This window comes from Lagenorhynchus albirostris, chromosome 2 (assembly GCF_949774975.1).
Source record: "Lagenorhynchus albirostris chromosome 2, mLagAlb1.1, whole genome shotgun sequence".
NCBI lineage: Eukaryota > Metazoa > Chordata > Mammalia > Artiodactyla > Delphinidae > Lagenorhynchus > Lagenorhynchus albirostris.
Genome location: NC_083096.1, coordinates 77,343,943 through 77,368,414, shown reverse-complemented (window position 1 = coordinate 77,368,414; position 24,472 = coordinate 77,343,943). Strand labels below are relative to the sequence as shown.

The window sequence follows — 24,472 nt, the reverse complement described above, 5'->3', positions numbered from 1 at the left end:
CCTCGCGGGAAACGGACCAACCGAGGAAGGGTAAGGCGGGGCGGGTGGTGACGGCCAATGGAGGTGGAGCTCCGGAGGGGAGTAACAGGTTGGTGGGAGGGGGAGAAAGAAGGAGGGAGCGCCGAGGGACAGAAGGGGAGGGCCAGGGAGCCGCGCGTGCAGCTCTACCCGAGCCCGAGCCCGAGCCCGGGAACGCCGAGCCCGGCTGGGGTGAGTGAACCGGGCGGGCGCAAGGGCACCTGAGAGGCAGGCGAGCCCTCAGGTGTACCCCTGAGGGGCGGGAGTCCAGGCGATCAGAGATACCTAGGGCACAGATGCTGAGTTGGCGAGAGGAGGAGGGGAGGTCAAGTTAGGGTGGGAGTAGTGATTAAGAGCTGGCTCCTACTCTAAGATGCCACACGCAGGTGCCTGGGAAGGTGCCAGGTGAGGGGCACCTGAGGCTAAGGCTATTCCCAGGGCATGGAAGCGTTTCAGGGCCCATATATCTCTGGAGGTCAGACGCCAGTCCCCGGGGCAGAGTTTCTCTTGGAGACCGGAATGGTGGGGGGAAGGAGTCAGTCTCAGTTGGGCAAAGGGAACTGCTGCCTGAGGTTCAGACACGTAAAGGAAAGGGCGTGGAAAGGTACTGTTTCCCTGAGGTTCTTTACCCGACTGCCAGTCTGAGCCGGTGCTGATACCTCCCTCTGGCTTTGAGGTGGAATCTTTCTCTAACCATTCATCTATAGGGCAAGACAGGTGCAATTAATAGACACTGAGAGGTAGAGCGAGAGGGCACCCCCATCTCTTTGCTAGGTGTGAAACTAAGTCTTTCAGTTTTTGTCCTCCTTTGCTTTCTTGCCAGGGAGAATATTTCCTTCTTTCTCTTGAGAGAGTGCTCTACAAGAGAGGGATTTGAGTAAGCCTAGATCCCTAGGCCTACAAAATGTGTAGAAATACTTCTTTCTAATGAGGCCTCTTTCTGGGGGCTAATGTCAAGCCCTTCCCCCAAGCATACATACTTCTGTGGTTCTAGGTGGGGCCATTGGGTGAGGTTTGGGAGCCTAACCAATTTCCTTGATGCCTCTCAGAAATTCCCCATTATTTCCTTAAACCCTACCAGGCATCCCTGACAGCTGGACCATGATGGCTGTCAGACTAGCCATAGGCACTGGTGCAGGAAATAAGCAGGACTCCTCAGGAGACCACAGGACTAGGAGATTCAGCACCTCTGAGTCTCCAAGCTGGATGAGAGGTGCACGTCAGGGCTGAGACAAGATTTCTGAGGCAGATTCCCTTGCCTTAGGCAGGTGAGGGAATCAGAGCCAGCCTTAGCTTGGCCCCTTTGATGCCCTGCCTGAGGAGAGTTGTTGTAATTGGGAAATAATTAGCAACCGCTATGTTGTCGACAGGCTGCCTGCACATGCCTCTCTACCTCTTTTTTCATCCTGGATATTCGGGAATGGGGGGCTGGCTCTAGGGGACTGCTAATCCAGAGATTTGCCTGACCCTAAGAGGATTCTGGCTTCCTAGAACCCTTCCTGCTTTCCCCAGGCTGACCTGCATGCCATCACCCATGTGGGAGGTGAGGAGGGGGTAGGGCTGCTGCTTTCTTCATGCCAGGGAAGGGGAGAACTGAGGGCCAGGGAGGTGGCCCAGGTTAAGTGTGGGATCTGGAATGCAACCTTGGGAACTTTAGAGGGAGGGGTAGAGGGAGACAAAGTCTTCTGTTACACACTGGCCTGTCTGTCAAGTCACCAGGCACACTGTGTATCTGTTCCTGCCTGTTCCCTCCCCACCTTCTGCCTCTTCCTTCAGAGCCTTGGCCTTGGCATCTAAGCTGGATGGAGTCCCTGCCCATGGTTTTGCCCCTCTGCCTCCTCTGTGGTGTGGAATTTCTCTGGTCTGCTTCACAAGCTGCCAGTGGAGTCTCCCCGGCCCTCCCCTTTCCCTTGCCTCTCAAACCAGTCCAGCCAGTTTGCAGGGGCCCAGTTCCTCATTGTGTTTTTTTCCCCACTGGCCAAGCAGCTCTAGTCTGGTGCTCAGGTTTGACTTTTCCAGTGAACTGAGCCAGGAGTACACATGGGGGGGTTCTTTTTTTTTTTTTTTTTTTGCAGTACGTGGGCCTCTCACTGTTGTGGCCTCTCCCGTTGCGGAGCACAGGCTCCGGACGTGCAGGCTCAGCGGCCATGGCTCACGGGCCTAGCCGCTCCACGGCATGTGGGATCTTCCCGGATCGGGGCACGAACCCGTGTTCCCTGCATTGGCAGGCAGACTCTCAACCCCTGCGCCACCAGGGAAGCCCACATGGGGGGTTCTTTTTGGATCCTTGGGCAACCTTATCTTGCTAACTCTTTATGAGAAAATAGGAGCCGAAAGAGCAAGGTCATTGAACTGTCCTTTTCTGTTTTCACCATTTGCTTTCCTTGTTTCCTCCGAGGGGAGTCTAATCTCTGTACCTCTAGTTCACCCATTTTCTGCATCTGCCAATTATATAGCATCTAGCATATTGCCAGGCCCTATGTATACCAGTTCTTCCTGGGCACACCTGGAGCCACCCCACCCCCACTTCCTGCCGGGAGTCCAGAGACCCTGTCACTCCTAGTTGGAAGCCAGCTGCTTATGGTTGGGCCAGAGGTGATGGAATTGGGGCAGGGCAGGCTAATGAGTAACTCAGGGAGAAGTGGCTGCCTGATACAAGTGCTGTGTTCTCCCTCTCCTTACAGGCAGGAATGACAGAGGCAGAAAGATGAAGCTGAATTAACTTGTGGCCTAGTCTCTTCCCAGAGTACAGTTGGTGGGAAAAGCAGGGTCAGGCATCCGGTGAGAGGAGAGGCTCTGGGCTCCCTGTTGCCTGGCACTAGATCACTATTTACCTGCCTCTGGGGCTTACGAAAGGCCTTGGAGCTGCCTTGCTCACCGGGCCCGCCCCGCTGTCCTCTGTAACTGAAGGCGGATAGGTTTCGGGTTTTCCATGTTGAATCATTTAGAGCCCTGCTTTCTGACCCACCCCAAAGATCCCTTTAGCCCTCCTGGCCCTTGACCCATATGTCCTGGGACTGAAGGGGGTTGAGGTTAGGGAGTCACTGGGGCCTCAGGGTACACTTGGTGCCGCCTCTGAGCAGCCTGGTGCTCTTGGGCAGGCAAGGGCTATGCACTCTCCGGGACTAGGCTGGGAACTTCTTGACCTGGATCTGGAAGATCAGTAGATGTACTGTCAGGGTAGAGCTGCATCATGAATAAATCATGTGACTTCTAGGCACATCTGGTTCCAAAATTATGCCTGAATAGGACAGGGAATCCAGGCCAGGAAGAGGTCCTGTTACTAGGACAAACAAGAAATGGCTGTGCACGATCCTTGGGAAATCTCCCCATTGCTGTGTTGAGTCTGCCTTGGTTTGGGATACAACTTCTTTTTGTTTGTTTTTTTGCGGTACGCGGGCCTCTCGCTGCTGTGGCCTCTCCCATTGCGGAGCACAGGCTCCGGACGTGCAGGCTCAGCGGCCATGGCTCACGGGCCCAGCCGCTATGAGGCATGTGGGATCCTCCCGGACCAGGGCACGAACCCGTGTCCCCTGCATCGGCAGACGGACTCTCAACCACTGCGCCACCAGGGAAGCCCTGGGATACAACTTTTAATAGATATATATTGACATCTACCATCTGCCAGGCCCTGGGGACACAGGAGTCAGCTGAGAACAATGTCTTTTTTCCCTCCAGGAGCTTATAACCTAGTGGAGGAGACAGATAGGAAACAAATCATCATTCTGATAAATATATAACTAAACTGAGGCACACTCACTGAAGGCCAACTATGGAGTGTATAACGTGAATCTGATCTAGTTTGTGGGAAGGAATGGTCAAGGAAGGCTTCTCTAGGAAGTGGCATCCTTCTGTAAACCAGGGGAAGCCAGGAAGGTCCTGTTGGAAGGAGCAGCATATGTGCAGGATAACATTTGTTGTCAGCTTTGTGACAGGCTTATGCTGCTAGGTGCATTCATGTTTAATATCTTGACATTTCCCCTCTTTTTATTGAAGTAGAACCTAAGTAAATAAAGTGCAAAAATCTTAAGTGTATAACATGATACATTTTTACAGTTGTGTATACCCACATAGTTGTTATTATCTAATTCTCACAGGTAATTACCTCATGAGGTATTATTATACCCATTTTACAGATGAGGAAACAGGCTGGGAAAAGTTGTGATTTGCCCAAGGTTATATACATCAAGTGAAGGTCAGAAGCTGGGATTCCAAGCCAGATCCTGACTATAGTCCAGTGCCTTTTCTATTGGATGAGTGGCTTGGAGAACTTACGCCTTTGCCTTGTAGCTTCTTTTCTGGTCCCATTTCTTACTTGAATTCCAACATAGGGCTCTGCCAACTAAAAATATTGCTTTCTGGGGTATCTGAGTCAGTGGTTGGTTAAAGTCCTCCCCGATGTCTGCATAGTGGAAGGATCGGGTCCTTGGGTTCATGGGTGGGCCTTAAGGACCTCTTGAGATTCTGTGGTAAAAGTTTGGGTGGGCTGTCTCCTGGGGGAAGGGTGCATTGCTTTCATCATTTTCTCAGACACCAGAAAAGGTGAAGAACCATTGCTGATAAGGTGTTCCTCCCCCCCTGTATCTTCCCCTGTAGGGGAGGGGTTGGGAATGCTACTAGGAATGCTCTTCTTCCAATTCCTTTCTCACCTGGAGCTCCGCCCCTCCCTTCCCCACCCCTCCTGGGTTCCTGAGCTTCCTGGCACTTCTACAATCCCTGAAAGGGGCCTTGCCAAGTTCCCTTGGCCCAGAGCTCCACTGGGAGGTTGAGTTGGGTATGTTTGTGTCTCTGGCACATCAGAGGCTCCTCCTCCAGTTTGGTGCTAGGCCCTGGTGGAGGTTAGCAGAAGGGGTGGGGAAGCTGGATTTTTATTTGCTTAGAGGAGAACCTTTCCCTGCAAGTTCCTGGAGCCAGAGCAATAAGCAATACCTGGAACACATTCCATTTGCTGACTCTGAGCTTAGGCAATGTAGACCCAGGGAGCTGGCCTGTAGGTGGTCTTGGCTCTGGCTCTCAGATGGGACAAGTCTGCCTGTCCTGGGGCCTGATACTCTTTTTTTTTTTTGGCTGCACCATGAAGCTTGTGGGATCTCAGTTCCCTGACCAGGGATGGAACCCAGGCCTCAGCAGTGAGAGCACCAAGTTCCAACCACTGGACCGCCAGGGAACTAATTCCTGGACTGGTACCCTTAAATGTTACTTAAATCTTTTCTTGAATAGGTAGTACATGGTTCCAGATTCAAAAGGGACAAAAAGATATATAATAGAAAGCCAGTCATTCTCCCATCCCTGTCCCCAGCCCTCAGTTCCCCCAACGCTGATGCATCACTGCTATTGGTTTCTTTGAGTATCCTCCCAGAAACGGGATGACATATCTTGGGGTCTTCTGTATTTGAAATGAGCTCTGGGATTGGAGGCCCCTATTCTCCATTGGGTTGGAGGTGTCTGCAGGTGGGGCTTGGGTTCTGCCTTCCCTGGGGGTAGGAGAAGCACATGGTAGTGCTATAGGTGTACGTGTGAAGATCAAGAAAAATCTTTAAACTCTTGACAAAACCAAGCTGCCCAGGACTGTATTAGAGGAAATGGATTCTTCTGGGTCAGTGGGTCTCAGAATGTGGAATCTGGACCAGCAGCATCACATCACCTGGGCACTTGTTAGAACTGTAAATCCTCAGTTTGGGGCTACCTGCTGAATCTGATACTCTGGGGGCAGGGTCCAGCAGTCTGTTTTAACTCGTCCTTCAGGTGACTCTGCTGCTCAGGTAAAGTATGAGAACCACTATTTTGTGTAGAAGGGATTGGCAGGGCAATCACCCTCACAAAAGCTGGGCAAGTGGAGGTTTCTGGGTTTCTACCTGTAGTCTCTCAGCTTAAACTCTTCATCTTCTAGGACCCCTCCTACCCATGGAGCAGGTGTCCACCATGGCCGAGCCCCGGGGCCCTGTAGACCATGGAGTCCAGATTCGCTTCATCACAGAGCCAGTGTGTGATGCAGAGATGGGCACCCTACGTCGTGGTGGACGACGCCCAGCTAAGGATGCAAGAGCCAATACCTATGGGGTTGCCGTGCGTGTGCAGGGCATCGCTGGGCAACCCTTTGTGGTGCTCAACAGTGGGGAGAAAGGTGGCGACTCCTTTGGAGTCCAGATCAAGGGGGCCAACAACCGAGGGGCCCCAGGAGCTCTGAGCTCCGACTCGGAACTTCCCGAGAGCCCCTACTCTCAGGCCAAGGAGTTTCCTGCCCGCTCGCAGGGAAGCACATCTGATGAGGAGCCCGGGGCCCACTGGAATGGAAGGCTACTGCGCTCCCAGTCCCAGGCCTCACTGGCAGGCCCTGCCCCTATGGGTCCAAGCAACAGGAGCACCAGCCTGCTGGAGCTAGCCCACCAAGGAGCTTACCTGGACAGCACCATTGACACTGCCCCCCTGTCTTCGGTGGACTCCCTCATCAACAAGTTTGACAGTCACCATGGGGGCCAGGTCCGGGGCCGGACTGGCCGCCGCACGCGGATGCTGCCCCCTGAACAGCGCAAGCGGAGCCAGAGCCTGGACAGCCGGCTCCCACGGGACACCGTTGAGGAACGGGAGCGCTGGTCCCCCAACCGCTGGACCCCTAGCACAAAGCATGACCAGCACACGGGCAGCATGAAACAGTCAGCCCAGAGCTGTCTTGGTGGCTTTAGCCGTTCCCGTCAGACCCAGGACTGGGTCCTTCAGAGTTTTGAGGAGCCACGGGGGAGAGCACAGGACCCTCCCATGCTACAGGTCAGACCTCACCCCTCTGTGGCTTCCAAGCCCTGGCCCCTTCTCATCAGCCCTGACCTACTTGGGTCTCCATGTTGGTTCAAATGACCTATGGCAGAAAGTCTACTTTTTGTCCTCCCCTTTATCCATCTACTTAATAGATGGTATTCACATGTACAAGACACTTCCATGGGCAAAATGCTGAAGGAAGTGGAAGTAACTGTGAAATCACCATTCACAAGCATGGAGAGTTACTTGTCATTGCCCGACCATTAACTGTGCCTCAGTCACCAGCGTTTGCTAGGTCTGCAGCAAATGTGAGGCAGGCTTGGAAGATATGAGTGGCTCCCTGGTGCTCTTGCCAAAACTCCCCGCTTTGTCTCCCACTCAGGAATGCGAGCGCGTGGGGGAGTGACTTTACTCTGAGACAAAGTTAAGCCCATTCTAAAAGTAAATCATTCACAAATTCTAGTACATTAACTGCCATTAGTGACAAATAACCTGTGACACAGCTCACAACTGGTCGAGATCTGTGTGTCGAGCAAAATCTGGTTTGCAGCGATAGTGAGAGGTGTACCCTGCTTGGACCCCTTCCTGGCCTGTTGCTCCGGCCTCAGAGGTGTTGCCTCTTTACCCCACTTCAGGCTTGTTCGTTGTGCTTGAAGGGCCTCGTCTCCCAACTGCCACGTCTCTTCCATCTGAACCCCACACACGCTTCTGGCGTAACCTTTGTAGTCTTCCTATTGCTCTGGGTTTACTTTTTTTATAGTTCAAATCAACTCCAGACCTTCTCCGAGACCAGCAGGAGGCAGTCCCACCAGGCAGTGTGGACCACGTGAAGGCCACCATCTACGGCATCCTGAGAGACGGGTGAGTGGGGACCCTCCCAATAGCAGAGTCACACACCTCCCTTCTTTTCCTTCTAGCTTTGTTCCCCATCTTCCTTGCTCTTAGCCTTTCCTTCCCTCATCTCTGCTACCCCTTTCCTCCCCTAACCTTTGCATCTGTCCTTTTATCCTCCAGAAGCTCAGAAAGTGAAACCTCTGTGAGGAGGAAGGTCAGTTTGTTGCTGGAGCAGATGCAGCCTCTGGTGGTGAGTGGCCTTCTCACGGTGGGGCAGGGGGCAGGGTTAGGGCCTTGTGGGCCTTGGGATCTGGATGTGGACTCACTTCCTTCCCCCCCGTGTCTCTGGCAGATGGTTTCTTCTGGTTCCACTAAGGCAGGGCAGGGTGAACTTACCCAAAAAGTGGAGGAGCTACAGAAAAAGCTGGATGAAGAAGTGAAGGTGAGGAGAGATTAGAGGTGCAGGAGGGATGAAGGGCCACAGGGGGAAAGAACCTTGGCCTGAGCTGGCCCTTCCAAACAATGGAATGAGCACTTGTGTGTCCTGTGAGACAAGAGTATGTGCTAGTCCCAGGAAGGACTTCTGGGGTTCTCTGGAGCTTAGAGAGGAGGAGCACATTCATCAGGGGTCTAACTACTTCTAATTCCATTTCCTTTGGAATTTCCTGTCCTAGCTCTGCCACTCACTGTGGCTGTATAAATCTTGAGTAAATTATTTACCTCAGTTCTTGGCATCATCATAGTAATGATGGCAGTAATAGTAGCTGTCATTTATTGAGTTTAATTTTTGTAGTAGGTACTATCCCGAGTAATATGTAATAATTACAATGACCCTGTAAAATAGGCATCCTTGACCCTTGTATGATGAGAAAGTTGAAGATCAGAAAGGTTAATTGCTCAAGGTGGTAAGTTGTAGAGGAGTGTTAAAATTCAGGTGAGTCTTATGCTCAAGCCTACGTACTCCTCTTTTTTTATACTGCTTCCACCGGTCACAGTATTGCCTTGTATATAGGTGGTGCTCAGTAAGTGTTAGATTGTAACTCCCCTTGTTTCCTGAAAAGCGGTGTCATGTACTGGTTGAGCGGTGGGCTGTGGAGTCAAACTGAACTCAAATCCTGGTACTCTTACTTGTTGGCTATGTAACTGACCTTGGGCAAATTCTTTAAATGTTCTAAGCCTTTGTTTCCTTAACTGTAATGTGAGGATAATAATTGTGCTGTGTTAGTTATCTCTTGCTGTGTAACAAATTACCTCAAAACAAACATCCCCCAGTATCTGAGTGCCCAGGATCTGGGAGCCACTTAACTGGGTAGTTGTGGCTCAGGGTCTGTGATGAGCTTCCAGTCAAGGTATTGGCTGGGGCTGTAGTCATTAGAAGACTTGACAGGTGTTGGAGGATTTACTTCTAAAACGGCTTACTCAGTGGTTGTTAGTTGGAGGTCTCAGTTCCTTGCTATGTGGACCTCTTCATAGTGCTGCTTGAGTGTCCTCACAGTATGGTAGCTACTGTCCCCCGGAGGGAGTGATCCAAGAGAGAAGGTAAGGAGGAGGCTGCAATGCCTTTTTCTGACCTAGTCTCAGAAGCTACACATCACTTCCCCCTTTTTCTATTTGTTAGAAGAGACAGCCTATACTCAAAGGGAGCCTATATTAAGTCCAGCCTATACTCAAGGAGAGAGGCTTCACCTTTTTAAAGAAATGTCAAATAATTTGTGGACATATTTTAAACCATTACAAGTACCGAGGCTTGTTATGAGGATTAAATGCAGATAATATACATAAGGTCCCTAGTACAGTGCCTGTCATATAGTGAGTGTCAATAGATGTTAGGTATTCCCATTATTCCTGGTCCTTCTGAGAGGCTTTCCCTACTCTCCACCTGTTTCACCCTCTTTTCACTTTCCAGAAACGGCAGAAGCTAGAGCCATTCCGGGTTGGGCTGGAGCGGCAGCTAGAGGAGAAGGCAGAAGAGTGCAGCCGACTGCAGGAGCTGCTGGAGAGGAGGAGTGGGGAAGCCCAGCAGAGCACCAAGGAGTGAGTGCAGCTGATGGTGCTTGCAGGGCTGCATGAGGGCCTCAGCCAGAGTTAGAGGCTCCCCCAGGGCTGGGGGAGACAGGGAAATCTCCAGAAGCTGAAAGGGGTCAACAGAGAAGGTTAAAGATAGGACCTTTCTCTTTACCTTCTCTATCAGTAATGCTGATAGCACATGAGTTAGGCTCCCTAGATTTGCCTCTGTGCATCAGGTTCTTAATCTGTAAAATGGGATTTTTTTTTTTAAATGTGATGGAACTGAACGTTTCTTTTTTTATTTTTAAATTTATTTTTATTTTTTGGCTGTGTTGGGTCTTCATTTCTGTGCAAGGGCTTTCTCTAGTTGTGGCGAGCGGGGGCCACTCTTCATCGCGGTGCGCGGGCCTCTCACTGTCGCGGCCTCTCCTGTTGCGGAGCACAGGCTCCAGACGCGCAGGCCCAGTAGTTGTGGCTCACGGGTCCAGTTGTTCCGCAGCATGTGGGATCTTCCCAGACCAGGGCTCAAACCCGTGTCCCCTGCATTGGCAGGCGGATTCTCAACCACTGTGCCAATTCACAGGGAAGCCCTGTAAAATGGGATTAATAATTGTTGTGAATTGTTGTGAGGATTTAATCATTCATGTAGCAGAAGTTTTTGCAATGAGGACTGTGTAGTAGGCACTGATCTAGATTCCTGGGGTTCATCAGTGAACCATAAAGATGAAGCATAGCTTCTAGGAAGGGGGCACAGACAGTAAACAGTTAACGTATTGTATAAGTAAACGTATTACATATGAGAAGGTGGTAAGTAGAATAGGTTAAAGCAGATCAGGAGGGCTGGGTTGCAATATTAAACAAAGTAGTCAGGGGAAGCCTTGTTAGGATTTGAACAAAGACTTGAAGGAGGTTTATAGGAACTAATATAAGTAAAGTGTTTAGAAAACGGCTTTCCACATAGTGCTCAATACTGTTGTCTATAATTAATTATTAGGCTCCAGAACATGAAGCTTCTCCTGGACCAGGGTGAAATGGTACGGCATGGGCTGGAGACACAGGTGATGGAGCTGCAGGACAAGCTGAAACAGGCCCAGGGTCCTGAGCCTGCTAAAGAGGTGCTAATGAAGGTAGGGAGCAGGATTGGGGTACCTTAGCCTCTGCTTCCTTTCAGCTAGAGCATCCTCAAGTCTGCTCATCTGCAGTTTCCCTAAAGTATGGGGAGTAGGTAGCTGATTACAGGTATCCCTTAGGGTGCTTTCACGCTGACTCAATGACGGCGTGGCACTAGAGCCCAGAATGGTAGATTTCCTTTATCCTAACAGGGCATCTTAGAGGGCAGAGAGCACCTGGTACCATGCCTAACAGATAGGAGGTGCTCAATAAATATTTTTGATTGACTTCCACCTTCACTTTCCCCAGGACCTGGTAGAGACCCGGGAGCTTCTGGAAGAGGTCTTAGAGGGGAAGCAGCGGGTAGAGGAGCAGCTGAGGCTGCGGGAGCGGGAGCTGACAGCACTGAAAGGCGCCCTGAAGGAGGAGGTGGCCTCCCGTGACCAGGAGGTAGAGCATGTGCGGCAGCAGTACCAGCGGGACGCAGAGCAGCTTCGCCGGAGCATGCAGGATGCAACCCAGGCACGTGACAAGAGCAGGGCTGGGAAAAGAGAGCACCCCCAGGGAAGGGGGCTGCCTCGAGGTCTTGGTATTTGGGGATTTTTTCATGGTCATAACCGGAACTCCCCCTAAAAGACACATGTGAGATGTAATGAAAACCTTGCTCAGGAAACCTACAAGGGCAGAGGGAAGGAGTGCAGGCCAGAAGTCCTGTGAGGATGTGTGACCGAAGTCCCATGGGGAAATAACTGGGGGAGGCTTCCTGTAGATGACAGAGGGGCAGACTGTGTCTTGGGAAGAGAGCCTTCTGCTAGCATTGCACCAGGTACCCTGGGTGTCAGGGTGTGCAGTGGGCATGGTGCCTCTGGACCTGAGCCTCCCCTTCTACACACTCACACTTTGGTTTGGAGTGAGCTCTTCCCTCCGAGCCTCCTGGCCCCTGACTCTCCCCTTCCCTAGGATTACGCAGCATTGGAGGCTGAGAGGCAGAAGATGTTAGTCCTGGTGCGGGAGCTGCAGAGGGAGCTGGAGGAGACCTCGGAGGAGACAGGGCATTGGCAGAGCATGTTTCAGAAGAACAAGGAGGAACTTAGAGCCACCAAGCAAGAGTAAGGACATTGCCCCCCAGGATGCTTATACATGATTCTTATATTCCCCCTCTTTTCTGCCAGTGCTGTGCTCCTTCCTTTCCCATTTCTCAAACTGCCCTTCTCCATCCCCACCTTCCACCCTCCTGAGGGTGGGTGCCCAGTGTCCTGCCTCCAGGGAGGTGGTTGTCATTGTCATTGTCCTGCTCACCTCTCCCAGGCAGGCGGCCTCACCCTGTTCCCTTTCCCTTTCGTTTCACCTTTCTGGGCTCAGACTCCTGCAGCTGCGGATGGAGAAGGAGGAGATGGAAGAGGAACTTGGGGAGAAGATAGAGGTCTTGCAGAGGGAATTAGGGCAGGCCCGGGCTGATGCTGGAGATACTCGCCAGGTGGAGGAGCTCAAGAAGGTACTTGGGAGTTGGGGGGCAATAGGGCAGGTTGGGGTGATGGGCATCTGCCTCACCTATCCACGAAGGCCTCCACACTTGTGTGGCTGTCTCCCGTGTGCTTGGTTTTCAGGCTTCATCCTGCCTGTTCAGTCTTATCTCTTCCCAGCACACACTCTAGCAGGACTGGTCTCCTCACTCAGTATAGAAGTTTCTAATGGAACGGGCTCTCGGCGGCCAGGTTGGGTTATAGCCAGAGGCTGCTGGCTGCCTCCCAAGAGACCTCATGGGTAGCAGCATTGAGGTGGATTTGTGAAACTCCAGGGTCATTTTTGCAAGCTTGGAAACCTAATTTGGTCAGGATAGCAAAAGTTGCTCTGTCTCTCAGAGGGGACTCATTAACTACACTTATGAAACAAACATTTACAGTTAGAATGCCAGTTTATTAACTTACAATGAGTAGTGTTGTCACATGGACTGGAACACTTGCAGTGGCATGGCCAGCTGACCTATATGGGAAGCCAAATTGTAATTTGAAGGCTGCTTAGAGAGTATAGAATCTAGACACAGGTAGCTAAATGTTTTATCATGTATGGATATTTTATGAATAATAAGGTCATAAAATTGAAGTGAACACAAATAATTTCTTCATATTCCTGGTATCAGTTTATGAAGGACAAGAAAGCAATGAATTATTTCAGATGATTTGAAAATTAGAAAATATTTTCATTAATTATAGGGAACTGGCATTTGTGGCCTCCTGAGAATCCTTCTGGGTTTATATTCTTTCATTTGCTATGCTGTATATGTAGTAGGTGCTCAGTTAACAAGTATTAATTAATCAATTCTTGTTTATCATGCTTTTACTATAAAACTACCTAATTGTAATCAAGGTAATCATATTTTTAAATGAGTAAAGAAATATAGCTCTGAATGATGATTTTCCAGATAAATAAAAGCCTGAGCTTATGCAAAATATTTGGTGGAGAAAAAGATAATAAATGTTAACCAAACATACTTTGGTTGTGAAATCAAAAGTACTCCTAATTTTTACTATACTGTTTTTAAGTTAACAAATATCAAGGATAGTCTGAGGTCTGTTAAATATATTGGCTGATACAGTGAACTTGGATATTTCTCTGGACAATCTCAGTTGACTTATTATTCTGGGTAAAGCTAAAAAGCAAAAAAGTAATAACTAGTGTTCCATTTATATATTAAGCTAATTTTATTAAGTATTTAGTAAATCAATAAGATATATATTAGGAAAATAGACTAACCCAGTCCACTGTAGACCATACACTGTGCTATTTTTCTTTTTTTTCTTTATTTAAAAAATTTTGAAAATTTATTTATTTTTGGCCGCATCGCACCTCATGTGGGATCCTACTTCCCCGACCAGGGATCGAACCCTCACCCACTGTGGTGGAAGCATGGAGTCCCAACTGCTGGACCACCAGGGAAGTCCCCTCTTTTTCTTTGTAATTAGTATGTTAGTGTCTTACACTGAAGACTCACGATATACATATAACCTTTCAGCCTAATTATACTTTCTGAATTTCAGAAGTAGCTAATAGATAAAGAATTAGAATGAGAAATCATATTTTGATTTTTTAAAAAAGAAATCAGAGCAGCACCAATATTTATTGTGTCACATATTTTGGTTTTCAGCATTTAAAAAAAATAGCCAATCCTGTTTTATGCATACCCTCATCTGTTCTCACTCCATGTAATTTTTTTTAATGGAGATTTAGTTCACATACCATAGAATTCACCCTTTTAAAGTATACAATTTAGTGGGGTTTTGTATACTCACAGAGTTGTACAACCAACACCACCACCACTATCTACTTATAGAACATTTTCATCACCCCAAAAAAGAACCCCGCATCCATTAGCGGTCACCCTCCCCACTCCTGGCAGCCACTAATCTACTTTCTCTCTCTATGGATTTGCCTATTCTGGACATTTCATATAATGGGACTCCTATAATATGGGGCCTTTCATGTCTGGCTTCTTTCACCTAGCATAATGTTTTTCAAGGTTTATCCATGTTGTAGCAAGTATCAGTGCTTCTTTACTTTTTATGGCTGAATAATATTCCACTACATGGATATACCACATTTTTTATCTGTTCATCAATTGATGGACATTTGGGTCCTTTCTGTATTTAGCTGTAATGAATAATGTTGCTATGAGCATTCACTTACAAGTTTTTTGTGAACATATGTTTATACAGTTCTCTTGGGTATATGCCTAGGAGTGGAATTGCTGGGTCATATGGTAACTTTATGGTTAACTTTCTGAGACCTTGCCAAATTGTTTTCCAAAGTGGGCATACCATTTCACATTCTCACCAGCAGTGTACGAGAGTTTCAGTTTCTCCACTTTCTGTTATCCCAGGCTGGCTCTCTCTGCCCTGTCACCATTTCCCTTCCCTTCTAGGAGCTGCGCCAGACACAGGAGGAACTTAAGGAGCTGCAGGCAGAGAAGCAGAGCCAGGAGGTGACTAGGCGACACCGGGAGCGGGAGTTGGAGAAGCAGCTGAGGGTAGAGGCTGAACGAGGCCGGGGGCTGGAACTGCAGAACCTCCAGCTACAAAAGACCCTCCAGCAACTGAGACAAGACTGTGAAGAGGCTTCCAAGGCAAGGGGAGTGGGCACAGGGCTTAGGAGGTGGAGGCTGAGGGGTCTGGAGGGCTGAGGAGCCAGAGGGCGTGGAAAATTACCTATCATGGGTATGTATAGACCAAATACCTTGGTCCTAGGTGTGTGGTTAAAAGTAGCCAGGATGTGGCAGGGGGGGAGGTTGGGTTGTACCTGGTGACACCCATTGCATCTCTGTAGGGGTGGGATTCTCAGGGAAGCCTCTGGCTGGTGGCACTACCCCTTTTCACACCTGGGTTCGTGTGAGCTCCCTTTGGGGTGGCTTTCCTGGGAGTCGCCAATGACCTTGAGCCCTGGGGTCTGAGCCACCTCTCCCTGAACGGCCTCAGGCTCAGATGGCAGCAGAGGCAGAAGTGGCAGTGCTGGGGCAGCGTCGGACAGCAGTGGAGACGACGCTTCGGGAGACCCAGGAGGAAAATGATGACTTCCGAAGGCGCATCCTGGGTCTGGAGCAGCAGCTGAAGGAGGCACGAGGCTTGGCGGAGGGTGGGGAAGTGGCGGAGGCTCGGCTTCGGGACAAGGTGCAGCGGTTAGAGGTCAGTGCTTTTGCTGACATTGTTGGCTTCCTCCTGGCCCTCTCTCCTCTCATCCCTGGCTAAATACTCAGCCATCACTTTGATTTTGCCTGTAGCGTGCTTCTGTTTGCCTCCCTAGTCCTCTGTTAACCTCGGGTTTATTTCCTGGAGTGCGCTTTAGTGTGAACGTCTCAGCCTTTGCACTGGTATTTTTGTCCATTTCCCACTCTTCGCATGTTCTCTGATCTTTGCTGGTTCCTCTGAGCCTGTTTTCATTGCCCACCTTTTTCATAAACATCTCTTCCTCCTCCCTCCCACCTACTCACCTCCAAATGGCTTGAGCCCAAGCTTTGCATCCCCTCAGTCCAGCGTCCCTCACCTTCCCCACTCCCAGGCAGAGAAACAGCGGCTAGAGGAGGCCCTGAACACAGCTCAGGAAGAGGAGGGGAGCCTGACAGCAGCCAAGCGGGCACTGGAGGCACGGCTGGAAGAGGCCCAGCGGGGGTTGGCCCGCCTGGGACAGGAGCAGCAGGCTCTGAACCGGGCCCTGGAGGAGGAGGGGAAGCAGCGGGAGGCGCTCCGGCGCAGCAAGACTGAGCTGGAGGAGCAGAAGCGCTTGCTGGACAGGACTGTGGACCGGCTGAACAAGGAGGTGGGGCACGGTGGCCTGGGCTCAGGAAGAGGCTCAGCTCATACAGAAGCTTGCCTGGGGGGCAGGGGGGAACAGGGGAGGGAATGGGGTCACAACGTGTGGTGTTTGCTTTCCTCAAGTTCATTGTTGGGGAGGCCAAGTCTACATCTGCAGAGTGGCATCCTTCCTACTTCCCCTCAGTGTTCTTGACCTCCCCCTACCTCCCATTCCTTTATGATCTTGATCCTTGGAGAATGTCTCCTGGAGTTCCTCTTAGAAGTCTGTAAGACCTAAACATAAGAATCTTCGTTGGTAGAGTTTTATATTTAGGGGAAGGAAAAAGGCCTATAATCCCTCCTTAGATGTCTATAAGACCTAAAAACAGGAATTTTCATTGGTAGAATTTTATATTTGGGGGAGGGAAGGAGAAAGGAAGAAAAGGAGATAAATTGCTTTTTTTCAGGTAAGGTTCTCCTCCTAATCGCTTATTTATAAAACCGGAGCAAACACCTAAAATATTTCATCAATTCTAAAATGTACGTTTTATCGTCTCTGAAATTGATTTGTGTCTTATAATTGACGGTATGTTATAGTTCAATTGGCAAATTTTTCTTTTTCTTTGTAATAATCATTGGTATCTTGGGTTTGCTGAAATATGGTCATTTAAGGTTTACTTTGTATCAGGCACTATTGTAAGTACTTTACGTAATTAATTAACATAATTCTCACAACAACCTTGTGATATAGGTGCACTGTTATTATCCCATTTTACAGATGGGGAACTGAGACCCAGAGAGGGTAAATAACTTGCCTGTGGTCACACAGCTAATAAGTGGTAGAACCAGGATTTGAACCCAGGAAATCTATATATTACTCCCAGCCATACTAGGGACCTAGGTCCAGGAAAGAGCAAGAGAGGGCTACATTGGCAGGAAGGAGGCTCTGGGAGAGTCTTGGGAGTCTGGGCCCAGAGAAGAGAGAGAGGCATCCGTTAAAGAGATGCAGTGCTGAACAATCTCTTTCCTCTGTGTCTCAGCTGGAGCAGATTGGGGATGACTCTAAGCAAGCCCTGCAGCAGCTCCAGGCCCAGCTGGAGGATTACAAGGAAAAGGCCCGGCGGGAGGTGGCGGATGCCCAGCGCCAGGCCAAGGAGTGGGCCAGTGAGGCTGAGAAGACCGCTGGAGGGCTAAGCCGGCTTCAGGATGAGGTAGGAGCCTAAATGGCAGTAGTCCCAACGTCCTTGGTTTGAAGGTCATTACCTCTTAACCTGTGACCAAGGGATCCTGGGACCTGGGTTTAGGTCTAATCACTTCGGTGGGGGAGGGTGGGGGGAGTTGTCCACTGTAGGCAGAGACAGTAGAGGATGCACTGTCTGCACAGTAGTGATTTTCAAACTCTGCTGCACACTAGGGTCACCTGGGGAGATTTTTAAGATCTCAACACCCAAGATGCCTCCTGTTACACTTAAATCATAAACCCTGGGGCTTGGATCCAGGATCAGTAGTCTAGAAGCTCCTCACGTGATGTAAACTTGTGTAGAGAATTTTAAGACGATAGAGAATATGGGCTAAAAGTCAAGTCTTTTTATCATCACCGTGCTCTGGCAATTCTAAAGAATGTCAGAGTTGAAGAATTTTCCCCCACGGGGTGGACTGCTTCCACCCTTCAACCCCCATCTTACCTTATCTGAGCTGCTGCATTTTTCTCTTCTGACCAGACTCAGAGGCTGCGGCAGGGCCTGCAGGCATCCCAGGCTGAGCGGGACTCTGCCCGGCTGGACAAAGAGCTGCTGGTCCAGCGACTGCAGGGGCTGGAGCAAGAGGCAGAGAACAAAAAACGCTCCCAGGATGACAGGAGCCGTCAGCTCAAGGGCCTTGAGGTGAGGACAGTGAGGGGGTGACGGGTGGTGGGTGGGATGGGGAAGGTGAGGGTGTCTGGATCCTGGCACAGGTGGGACTAATGTGGGGAAAAGAGCCAGGACACTCCAGCCTCTGGGATAGGAAACTGGCAGCCGACAGCTGATGGGTTTTGTTTGACTGCAGTGTTGTAAACAACTTTGAATTAATTGCCACTGTTTAGAAATTTATAGATGTCACATAAAATTTTGCATTTCTGGCTTTTCTCATACACTTGGAAAATATACTAACACTGGGCTTTGAGTCTTGAGTTGTCCGCATGGCAACAGTTGGCTGGAGCTGAGCAGTGGCTTCTCCCCTTTAGAGTCAACAGTGGTCTTCAGTTTGCTATATTTGGCAATAACAACAACAACAGTAATAAGAGCAGCAGCAGCAGCAAGCAAACACTTACATATTGTGCTGTGTGCCAGGTACTTAAGAATTATTTAATCCTGAGAATAACCATATGGCATGAGTAGGCTTGTTTTCCCCATTTTATAGATGAGGACAACTGAGACACAGAGAGGCCAAGCAACTTGTCCGTGGCCCCTTTGCTAGGAAGCAGTCGATCTGATTTTCAAATCCAGGCTGTCTTGTCTTAGCCTCTACATGGTACTGCTTGACTTGAATTTGCTTCCCCAATCTGTACCCTGATGCTTCAGTTTCTGACTCTCTTTATCTCAGCCTTGGCCTGGGCACTTGGGTTTCTCTCTATTCTCCCATTTGGGAAATAGGGCTGCACCAGTGAGAAATAGATTCTGGGGTTTTTCATCCTGCCAAGGCGCCAAGGTCAGAGCGGGCCCACCCTTTTCCCTTGATGCCTCACTTGGGCAGCAGAGGGCGCTAGCTCCGTGGTGGCTCTGGGCAGGGGCAGGGACCAATAGGTTCTGGGATGTGGGAGAGAGAAGAACCTGTGGAGGCTGGTGTCTGAGAGGCTCCTGGGCAGAGTTTGGCGTTCTGGTGTCCAGCATTTGGGGCAGAATTAACCTGTTGGCCCTCTGCCACAGGAAAAAGTCTCACGGCTGGAGGTGGAGTTAGATGAGGAGAGGAGCACTGTGGAGCTGCTGACGGAACGGATGAATCGTGGTCGGGACCAGGTAACCCCTTCCTTATGCCTTATCCGTGTCTACCCCGATGACAGAACCTCTTGGCCCTTTCAGAAACAACCCTACCTTCCCATCTTTCATATATGGAGTTCTGGCTGCAGAATCGGTGCGTGGCCGGCTCTACTGCAGGGTCTCATCTGCTTTCGGGAGGGGTTGGCGGGTTTCCTCAGGTGGAAAGAAGCTGGGAGTTTGAATGGAGGAAGGAATCCTGGTGGCCTGGGCTGTGGATCTGAGTCTGGGCTGCTTGCATTCAGAAGGGACGTTAGTCCCTGGTGAGACTGAGGAGGCCCTGTTTAAATTCTGGGGCCCCTCCCGTCTGAGTAGGCTGTGATTTCTTAGTTGCCTGGGAATTTGGGGGATTCAGAGAGCACCCTCCAGCTACTCTGCTCCACTTGGTTCAACTTGCTGGTTCATCATCAGTCCTCCCTAAGTCTGGTTCCTCTGGCCCATCCCCACTAGGTGGACCAGCTGAGGACAGAGCTCATGCAGGAGAGGGCTGCTCGGCAGGACCTGGAGTGTGACAAAATCTCCTTGGAGAGACAGGTGAGGTGGGGGGGGTCTTGGGGATAGGCCTCAGGAGGTGGGTAAAATGACCATGGAAGCAATCGCAGGTTGAGTGCTAACCAAGGAGGCTTCCTGTCCCTCTCAGAACAAGGACTTGAAGAGCCGGCTGGCCAGCTCAGAAGGCTTCCAGAAGCCCAGCGCCAGCCTCTCTCAGCTTGAGTCCCAGAATCGGGAGTTGCAGGAGCGGCTGCAGGCTGAAGAGAGGTGACATGAGCCCATCCTCTCTCTCTCCCTCTGGGCTTTTCTCCTCTGGTGTCCCTACATCTTCTGCTTCAGACATGGCCAACCTGGCTTGATCTTTTGGGAGACCTCTTCTCTTGATGGGGAGAAGAGAGAGTTGCAGAAGTTCTGAAATGTGAATGACCTCTATCTACCTGGTTCTTTGCATCTGCCCTGGATCCTCCTCAGTCTAATGGTTGGGCTCGTGGCTGAGCCCTTGGAGTTCTTGGATGCAGTATGGGGCCAAGTAGGAGTTTCTTTAGAAATGACAACAGCCATAGACATCCCCCTACCCCACCCTCTTAGGGAGAAGACAGTTCTGCAGTCCACCAACCGAAAACTGGAGCGGAGAGTTAAAGAGCTGTCCATCCAGATTGATGATGAACGACAGCATGTGAATGACCAGAAAGACCAGGTAAGGATGGCAGCTAGGGCCAGGCAACCATATGGCAAGTATATACTATGCATTTGCTTGAAGGCCAAGAGAGGTCCCATCTCATAGGTCTTCTAAACTTAGACTTTCCTTCTATAAGGTCAGAGAGACTAGAGTGAAAGGACTAGATTAGAGCAGTCATAGTAAGCATGGGTATCGAGTACTTATGATGTGCTAGGCTCTCTTTCTAAGTGATGTATTAACTTATTTAATCCCCAGGACAAACCTAAGAGGTTAGGGTACTGGCCCATGGTCTCAACATTTTCCTAGGGGCAACTGTATATACCTTGTCAAGATTGCTGCAGGGGAGGATCCCAGGCCACGGTAGCAGCAGCTTCTTTTCTAATGTGGGGACTTGGTATCCTGCCTAGCTAAGCCTGAGGGTGAAGGCTTTGAAGCGGCAGGTGGATGAAGCCGAAGAGGAAATTGAGCGACTGGATGGCCTGAGGAAGAAGGCCCAGCGTGAGCTGGAGGAACAGCATGAGGTCAATGAACAGCTCCAGGCCCGGATCAAAGTCCTGGAGAAGGACTCCTGGTACGGGCTCCTCTTCTGACCCCTGTTCCATCGGGATAGCAGAGCAATAAGGGAATGGGCTCTCCTGAACTGGATGGGGAGGAGGATCTCTAAGAAGGGACTTCGCAGGCACTCATTCCTGGGTGAAAGCCAGTGTGACTGTCTTTTAGTATCTCAGCCCCCATCCTGTACCCCATCTCCCCATATCTCTAATTAGTGGGGGAATCTTGTGAATAGCTTTAGGCCTTAGGAGAACTGGGAGTTTCCTTAGCATGAAAAGGGAGGCTGTTTAAATCTTTCTGTCTCCTTCCCTGACCAGTATTTCTCTTTGACTCAGGCGCAAAGCTTCCCGCTCAGCTGCTGAGTCAACTCTCCAACATGAAGGGCTGAGCTCAGATGAGGAATTTGACAGCGTCTACGATCCTTCCTCCATCGCCTCACTGCTTACGGAGAGCAACCTGCAGACTAGCTCCTGTTAGCTCATGGTCCACAAGGGCCCATGAACCACACTTGAGGCCTATCCTGGCCAGTCCTGCTCTGCTCTGCCCAGCCTCAGATTCCTCATCCCTGTGGGGGACGCAGTTATTCAGACCTAAGACAGGGAGGGGTGTGAGTGAAGGTGATAAAAAAGGCATCAGCGCTAAGCCGGTAGACAGACTTTCCCTTTCCTCTGGAGGAGTGGGCATTTTAAGCCAACAGAGCCCCCTCCTTAAGTGCCGACCCCCTCTTCTGCTCCCTCACAGCAGTAGGTTGGTGAGCATATAGGCTGAGAGGGATTGAGCAGGATAGGAAGGGATAGAAATTGCCATGTATATAAAGCTTTATTTCTTTAGCCCTTAACCCCAGGCTCAGGGAAATACCCTATGTGATTCTGCCCCCTTGACTCCTGCAACTCATTTCCTTCCCATTCTGGAGCACTGTAAGGGGAACATTATGGGTAATGGACATGCTGGCGTGGCTCTACCCACTTCTCAGAGGCTCTTCTTTGCACAGTCATGGGGCCCATGTGGTAGTCCCCACCTGTCTCCATTCCTGTATTTTTCGTCTTCCCCAGGCCAGGATCCAAGGGACCCTTTCTCTTTCTCTTCCTATCTTTACCGTTTCTATGTTCCTTCTTTCTTCTCAGTGCCTTAGCTGGGGTGAGGAGATAAGGATGCTCTTCTTGCCTTTTATTACCTGCACATTCATACCTCTCCAAGGACCACCCTTTCCCCAACCGGGGCCTTCTGCCTTCCCTGCTGCCCCAATGACTGGTCGAGAGACCCACCGGCTTCCCTGCCTATGAGGCCCTGTGAGAGGGACTTTGGGAGGGCCATGATAAGGTGGTGGGGCTGCTTCTGCTCAGGGTTTCCATCCTTCCTCCTCTCCCTCCTTGACTATGGATGTGCTTATAAGATGGTTGCACCTGGGAACCCTGACCACTGTCTACGCAAGTTTGAAAAGCAAAGGTTTTGGTCTCCGGGGCCTTAACTTGTGGTTTCTCTGATCAGATGTGCCCAAACTCAGTAGGGAACCGAGGGACCCTCATTATCTCAGGAGCTTGGACCTGATACAGAGGGGCTAGAGGCTGACTCTTGGTAGAAATGGGAAGAGGCAATGGTGGACTTATTCCTCCTTTGGGATTTGGGGAGAGCCACGTTCTGGTGGGAGGAGGTAAGGGAGATGATTCACCTCTCTTATTTTCTAAGCAGACTCTGTAAGAAGCCTAGAGGAGGGAGAAGCCTGTTCTCACCAATGACTTGTAATTTCGTGATTAAAAAAAATTTCCTTTATTCTGCAAATCATATATTCTCTCCCAATCCAATCCAGCATTGAATTTATTTTAAATTAAATATTAAAATTATATATCTATACTGAAATCCTTGACTTGTCTTCTCATTCTTTTTCCTGACTTATTTGGAGGTCTAAATTTTATGAAGAAACCATTTTACTGTACAGCTTAGAGGCTGAAGCTGGGGTTTTCTTCACCTCACTTTTAGAGGCCTTTTACAACAGATCAGATGGAACTTAGGGAACCGAGAAGTGTTTATAGCAGCTCCATTCTTTCCTGAGGAAACTTTTGGGAATAGCAAGGCCAGTAAATGCCTTCTCTGAGGGTTAAAGGAGACAGACCAGAAATGGGTTTTATTCCTTTGGGGCATAGGGATAGCCCAAGCATGCACCTCCCAGGCGCAAAGATACCCATCCATTCTTACCAGGCATGGGACCCAGTCCCTCCATGAGAGGTGGGGAAGTTTCTGTCATCCCTGCCCTTGTGTTGCCTTGAAGAGAGCTAGCTGTTCACCAGAGCCTATTGCCAGATTTAGGGGTTCTGCCCACTCAAGAGTGGGTCAGACCTCTTCTTGTCTGGTGTCCATGTGGACCATAGCCCAGTGGAGAAGCCACCTGCTGAGAGCAGTTGGGCTGGAGGAGGCTCCAAGGTCCTGCTTGGCCATCCTCTATTCTAGGCCCTTAAGATGCTAACCTGGGCTTAGAGAGCAAATGCCACTGGAGAAGTTGAGGTTCATCCCTTCTCAAGAATGCAAATTCCTTTTAAGGCAATGTGTCCCACCTCTCCCATCCATATTAGGGCAGCTTTGGTATAATAGCTTCTGCAAAACAAGCCCCACCCAGAGCCAAGCTAGCTTTGCCTTTGGCCTGGGCTTCCTGCCAGGGAAGGGCACCTGCCAGACTGGCTTAGGCCAGTCTGAGTGAGCTGGTCTTGGGAGCCTGTACAGTGGAGGAAATATTTGCTCAGCTCCACAAAGCCTACAGGCTGGCCTATGTATAAGGAGAGGAGAATGTATGGAAGCTTTTTTCGAACTCCTCATCCTCTAGGGGCAGGCAGGGTGATTCTGTCTTACCAATACTGGTCTTGGAGTTGAAAGGAGAGGGCAAGACTAATGTTTAAGGTACAACCATACATAACGCTAGGCAAAACTTCAGTTAAGCAGAAAAGCAGCTCCTAAGCCCCACCTTTAGGTAAATCTGAGAGAGCGCAGATGGGCGTGCCCTGAAACGTCTAGGCCACGCCCACTGCATCCCTTTGCTCGCTTGTTGGCGAACGGCGTCCTAGGGGCGTGTCCTATCGTGCCTCCGCCCGTGACGTGCCTATACAAGGAAAGGTTCGGCGCGCGCCAGTCTGGGAGAAGTCGGACCGCAGGGCCCAGGTTTGGGGTCCCAGCTGCGACCCCAGCAGAAGATGAACGGGACGCATAGCTGGTGTACACTGGTGGATGTGCACCCGGAGGGGCAAACCGCGGTAAGAAAAAGCGTCCGCACCGCCTCCCCTCGCGCGGTATTCTCGGTTTCTAATTCCGCCCTTCCAGTGCCCAGCGAGGAGTTCGCTGACATCACCTGGTGCAGCGCTCGGTGCGGTCAGCTCCTCGCGGCGCTTCTCTTTTTCTGCCGCTTCTCGGCGGGAGGTGGAATCCTGGGGAGTTGCGGGATGAAGACTGTTTTGAGGCTCAAGGACAAGGGGCGTCCCTGCCCTTTGGGAGGACACTGCGGCTCCTGCCCGAACTGAGCGCGGATCTCCAGGTGCGCGCTGCTCGGGCGTCCTGTGCGCTGCTAGATTGCGTCGTAGGAGAATGAGCTCCAGGGACGGGATCCCTGTGCTCTTTTGAAGTTTGGTTCCCAACGAGGGGGATTAGGCTTTTCTGTGGGTCCTGGTGACCTCAGGGGCCCTTCAAAGAACTTCATGGGGCTTTGGGTGAGCAGTAGCAAGACAAAGGGTAGAGAGTGAAATCCTAGG

General features: G+C 50.3%; 2 protein-coding genes across 4 annotated transcripts in view; both read left to right on the top strand.

The window, feature by feature from the left end:
• The first annotated feature begins 135 nt into the window (after positions 1-135).
• CGN (cingulin) lies at positions 136-22,543 on the top strand. Its single transcript, XM_060142357.1, has 21 exons — positions 136-210; positions 5,909-6,783; positions 7,532-7,632; positions 7,786-7,855; positions 7,958-8,047; positions 9,512-9,639; positions 10,607-10,739; positions 11,032-11,244; positions 11,683-11,831; positions 12,085-12,217; positions 14,642-14,842; positions 15,192-15,398; positions 15,772-16,029; positions 17,045-17,215; positions 17,726-17,887; positions 18,911-19,000; positions 19,469-19,552; positions 19,659-19,777; positions 20,099-20,207; positions 20,597-20,760; positions 21,077-22,543. The coding sequence occupies exons 2-21, from the start codon at positions 5,923-5,925 to the stop codon at positions 21,216-21,218; spliced, it is 3,585 nt and encodes a 1,194-aa protein (XP_059998340.1). The 5' UTR covers positions 136-210; positions 5,909-5,922; the 3' UTR covers positions 21,219-22,543.
• A 1,282-nt stretch (positions 22,544-23,825) lies between these two features.
• Positions 23,826-24,472, top strand: part of TUFT1 (tuftelin 1) — a 53,007-nt gene continuing 52,360 nt past the window's right edge. For all 3 annotated transcript variants that reach the window (XM_060138699.1, XM_060138693.1, XM_060138682.1), the window contains exon 1: positions 23,826-23,980. In XM_060138699.1, coding sequence (XP_059994682.1) covers positions 23,921-23,980 — 60 coding nt within the window. In that variant the 5' untranslated portion in view covers positions 23,826-23,920. The remainder of the gene's footprint in view (positions 23,981-24,472) is intronic.

Excerpts from the sequence above, each read along its gene's own strand:
- CGN (XM_060142357.1), top strand. The coding sequence starts at position 5,923 with ATGGAGCAGGTGTCCACCATGGCCGAGCCCCGGGGCCCTGTAGACCAT. Across the intron at positions 16,030-17,044 it reads TGGACCGGCTGAACAAGGAG|CTGGAGCAGATTGGGGATGA; the intron begins GTGGGGCACGGT and ends TCTGTGTCTCAG. Across the intron at positions 20,208-20,596 it reads TGAATGACCAGAAAGACCAG|CTAAGCCTGAGGGTGAAGGC; the intron begins GTAAGGATGGCA and ends TATCCTGCCTAG.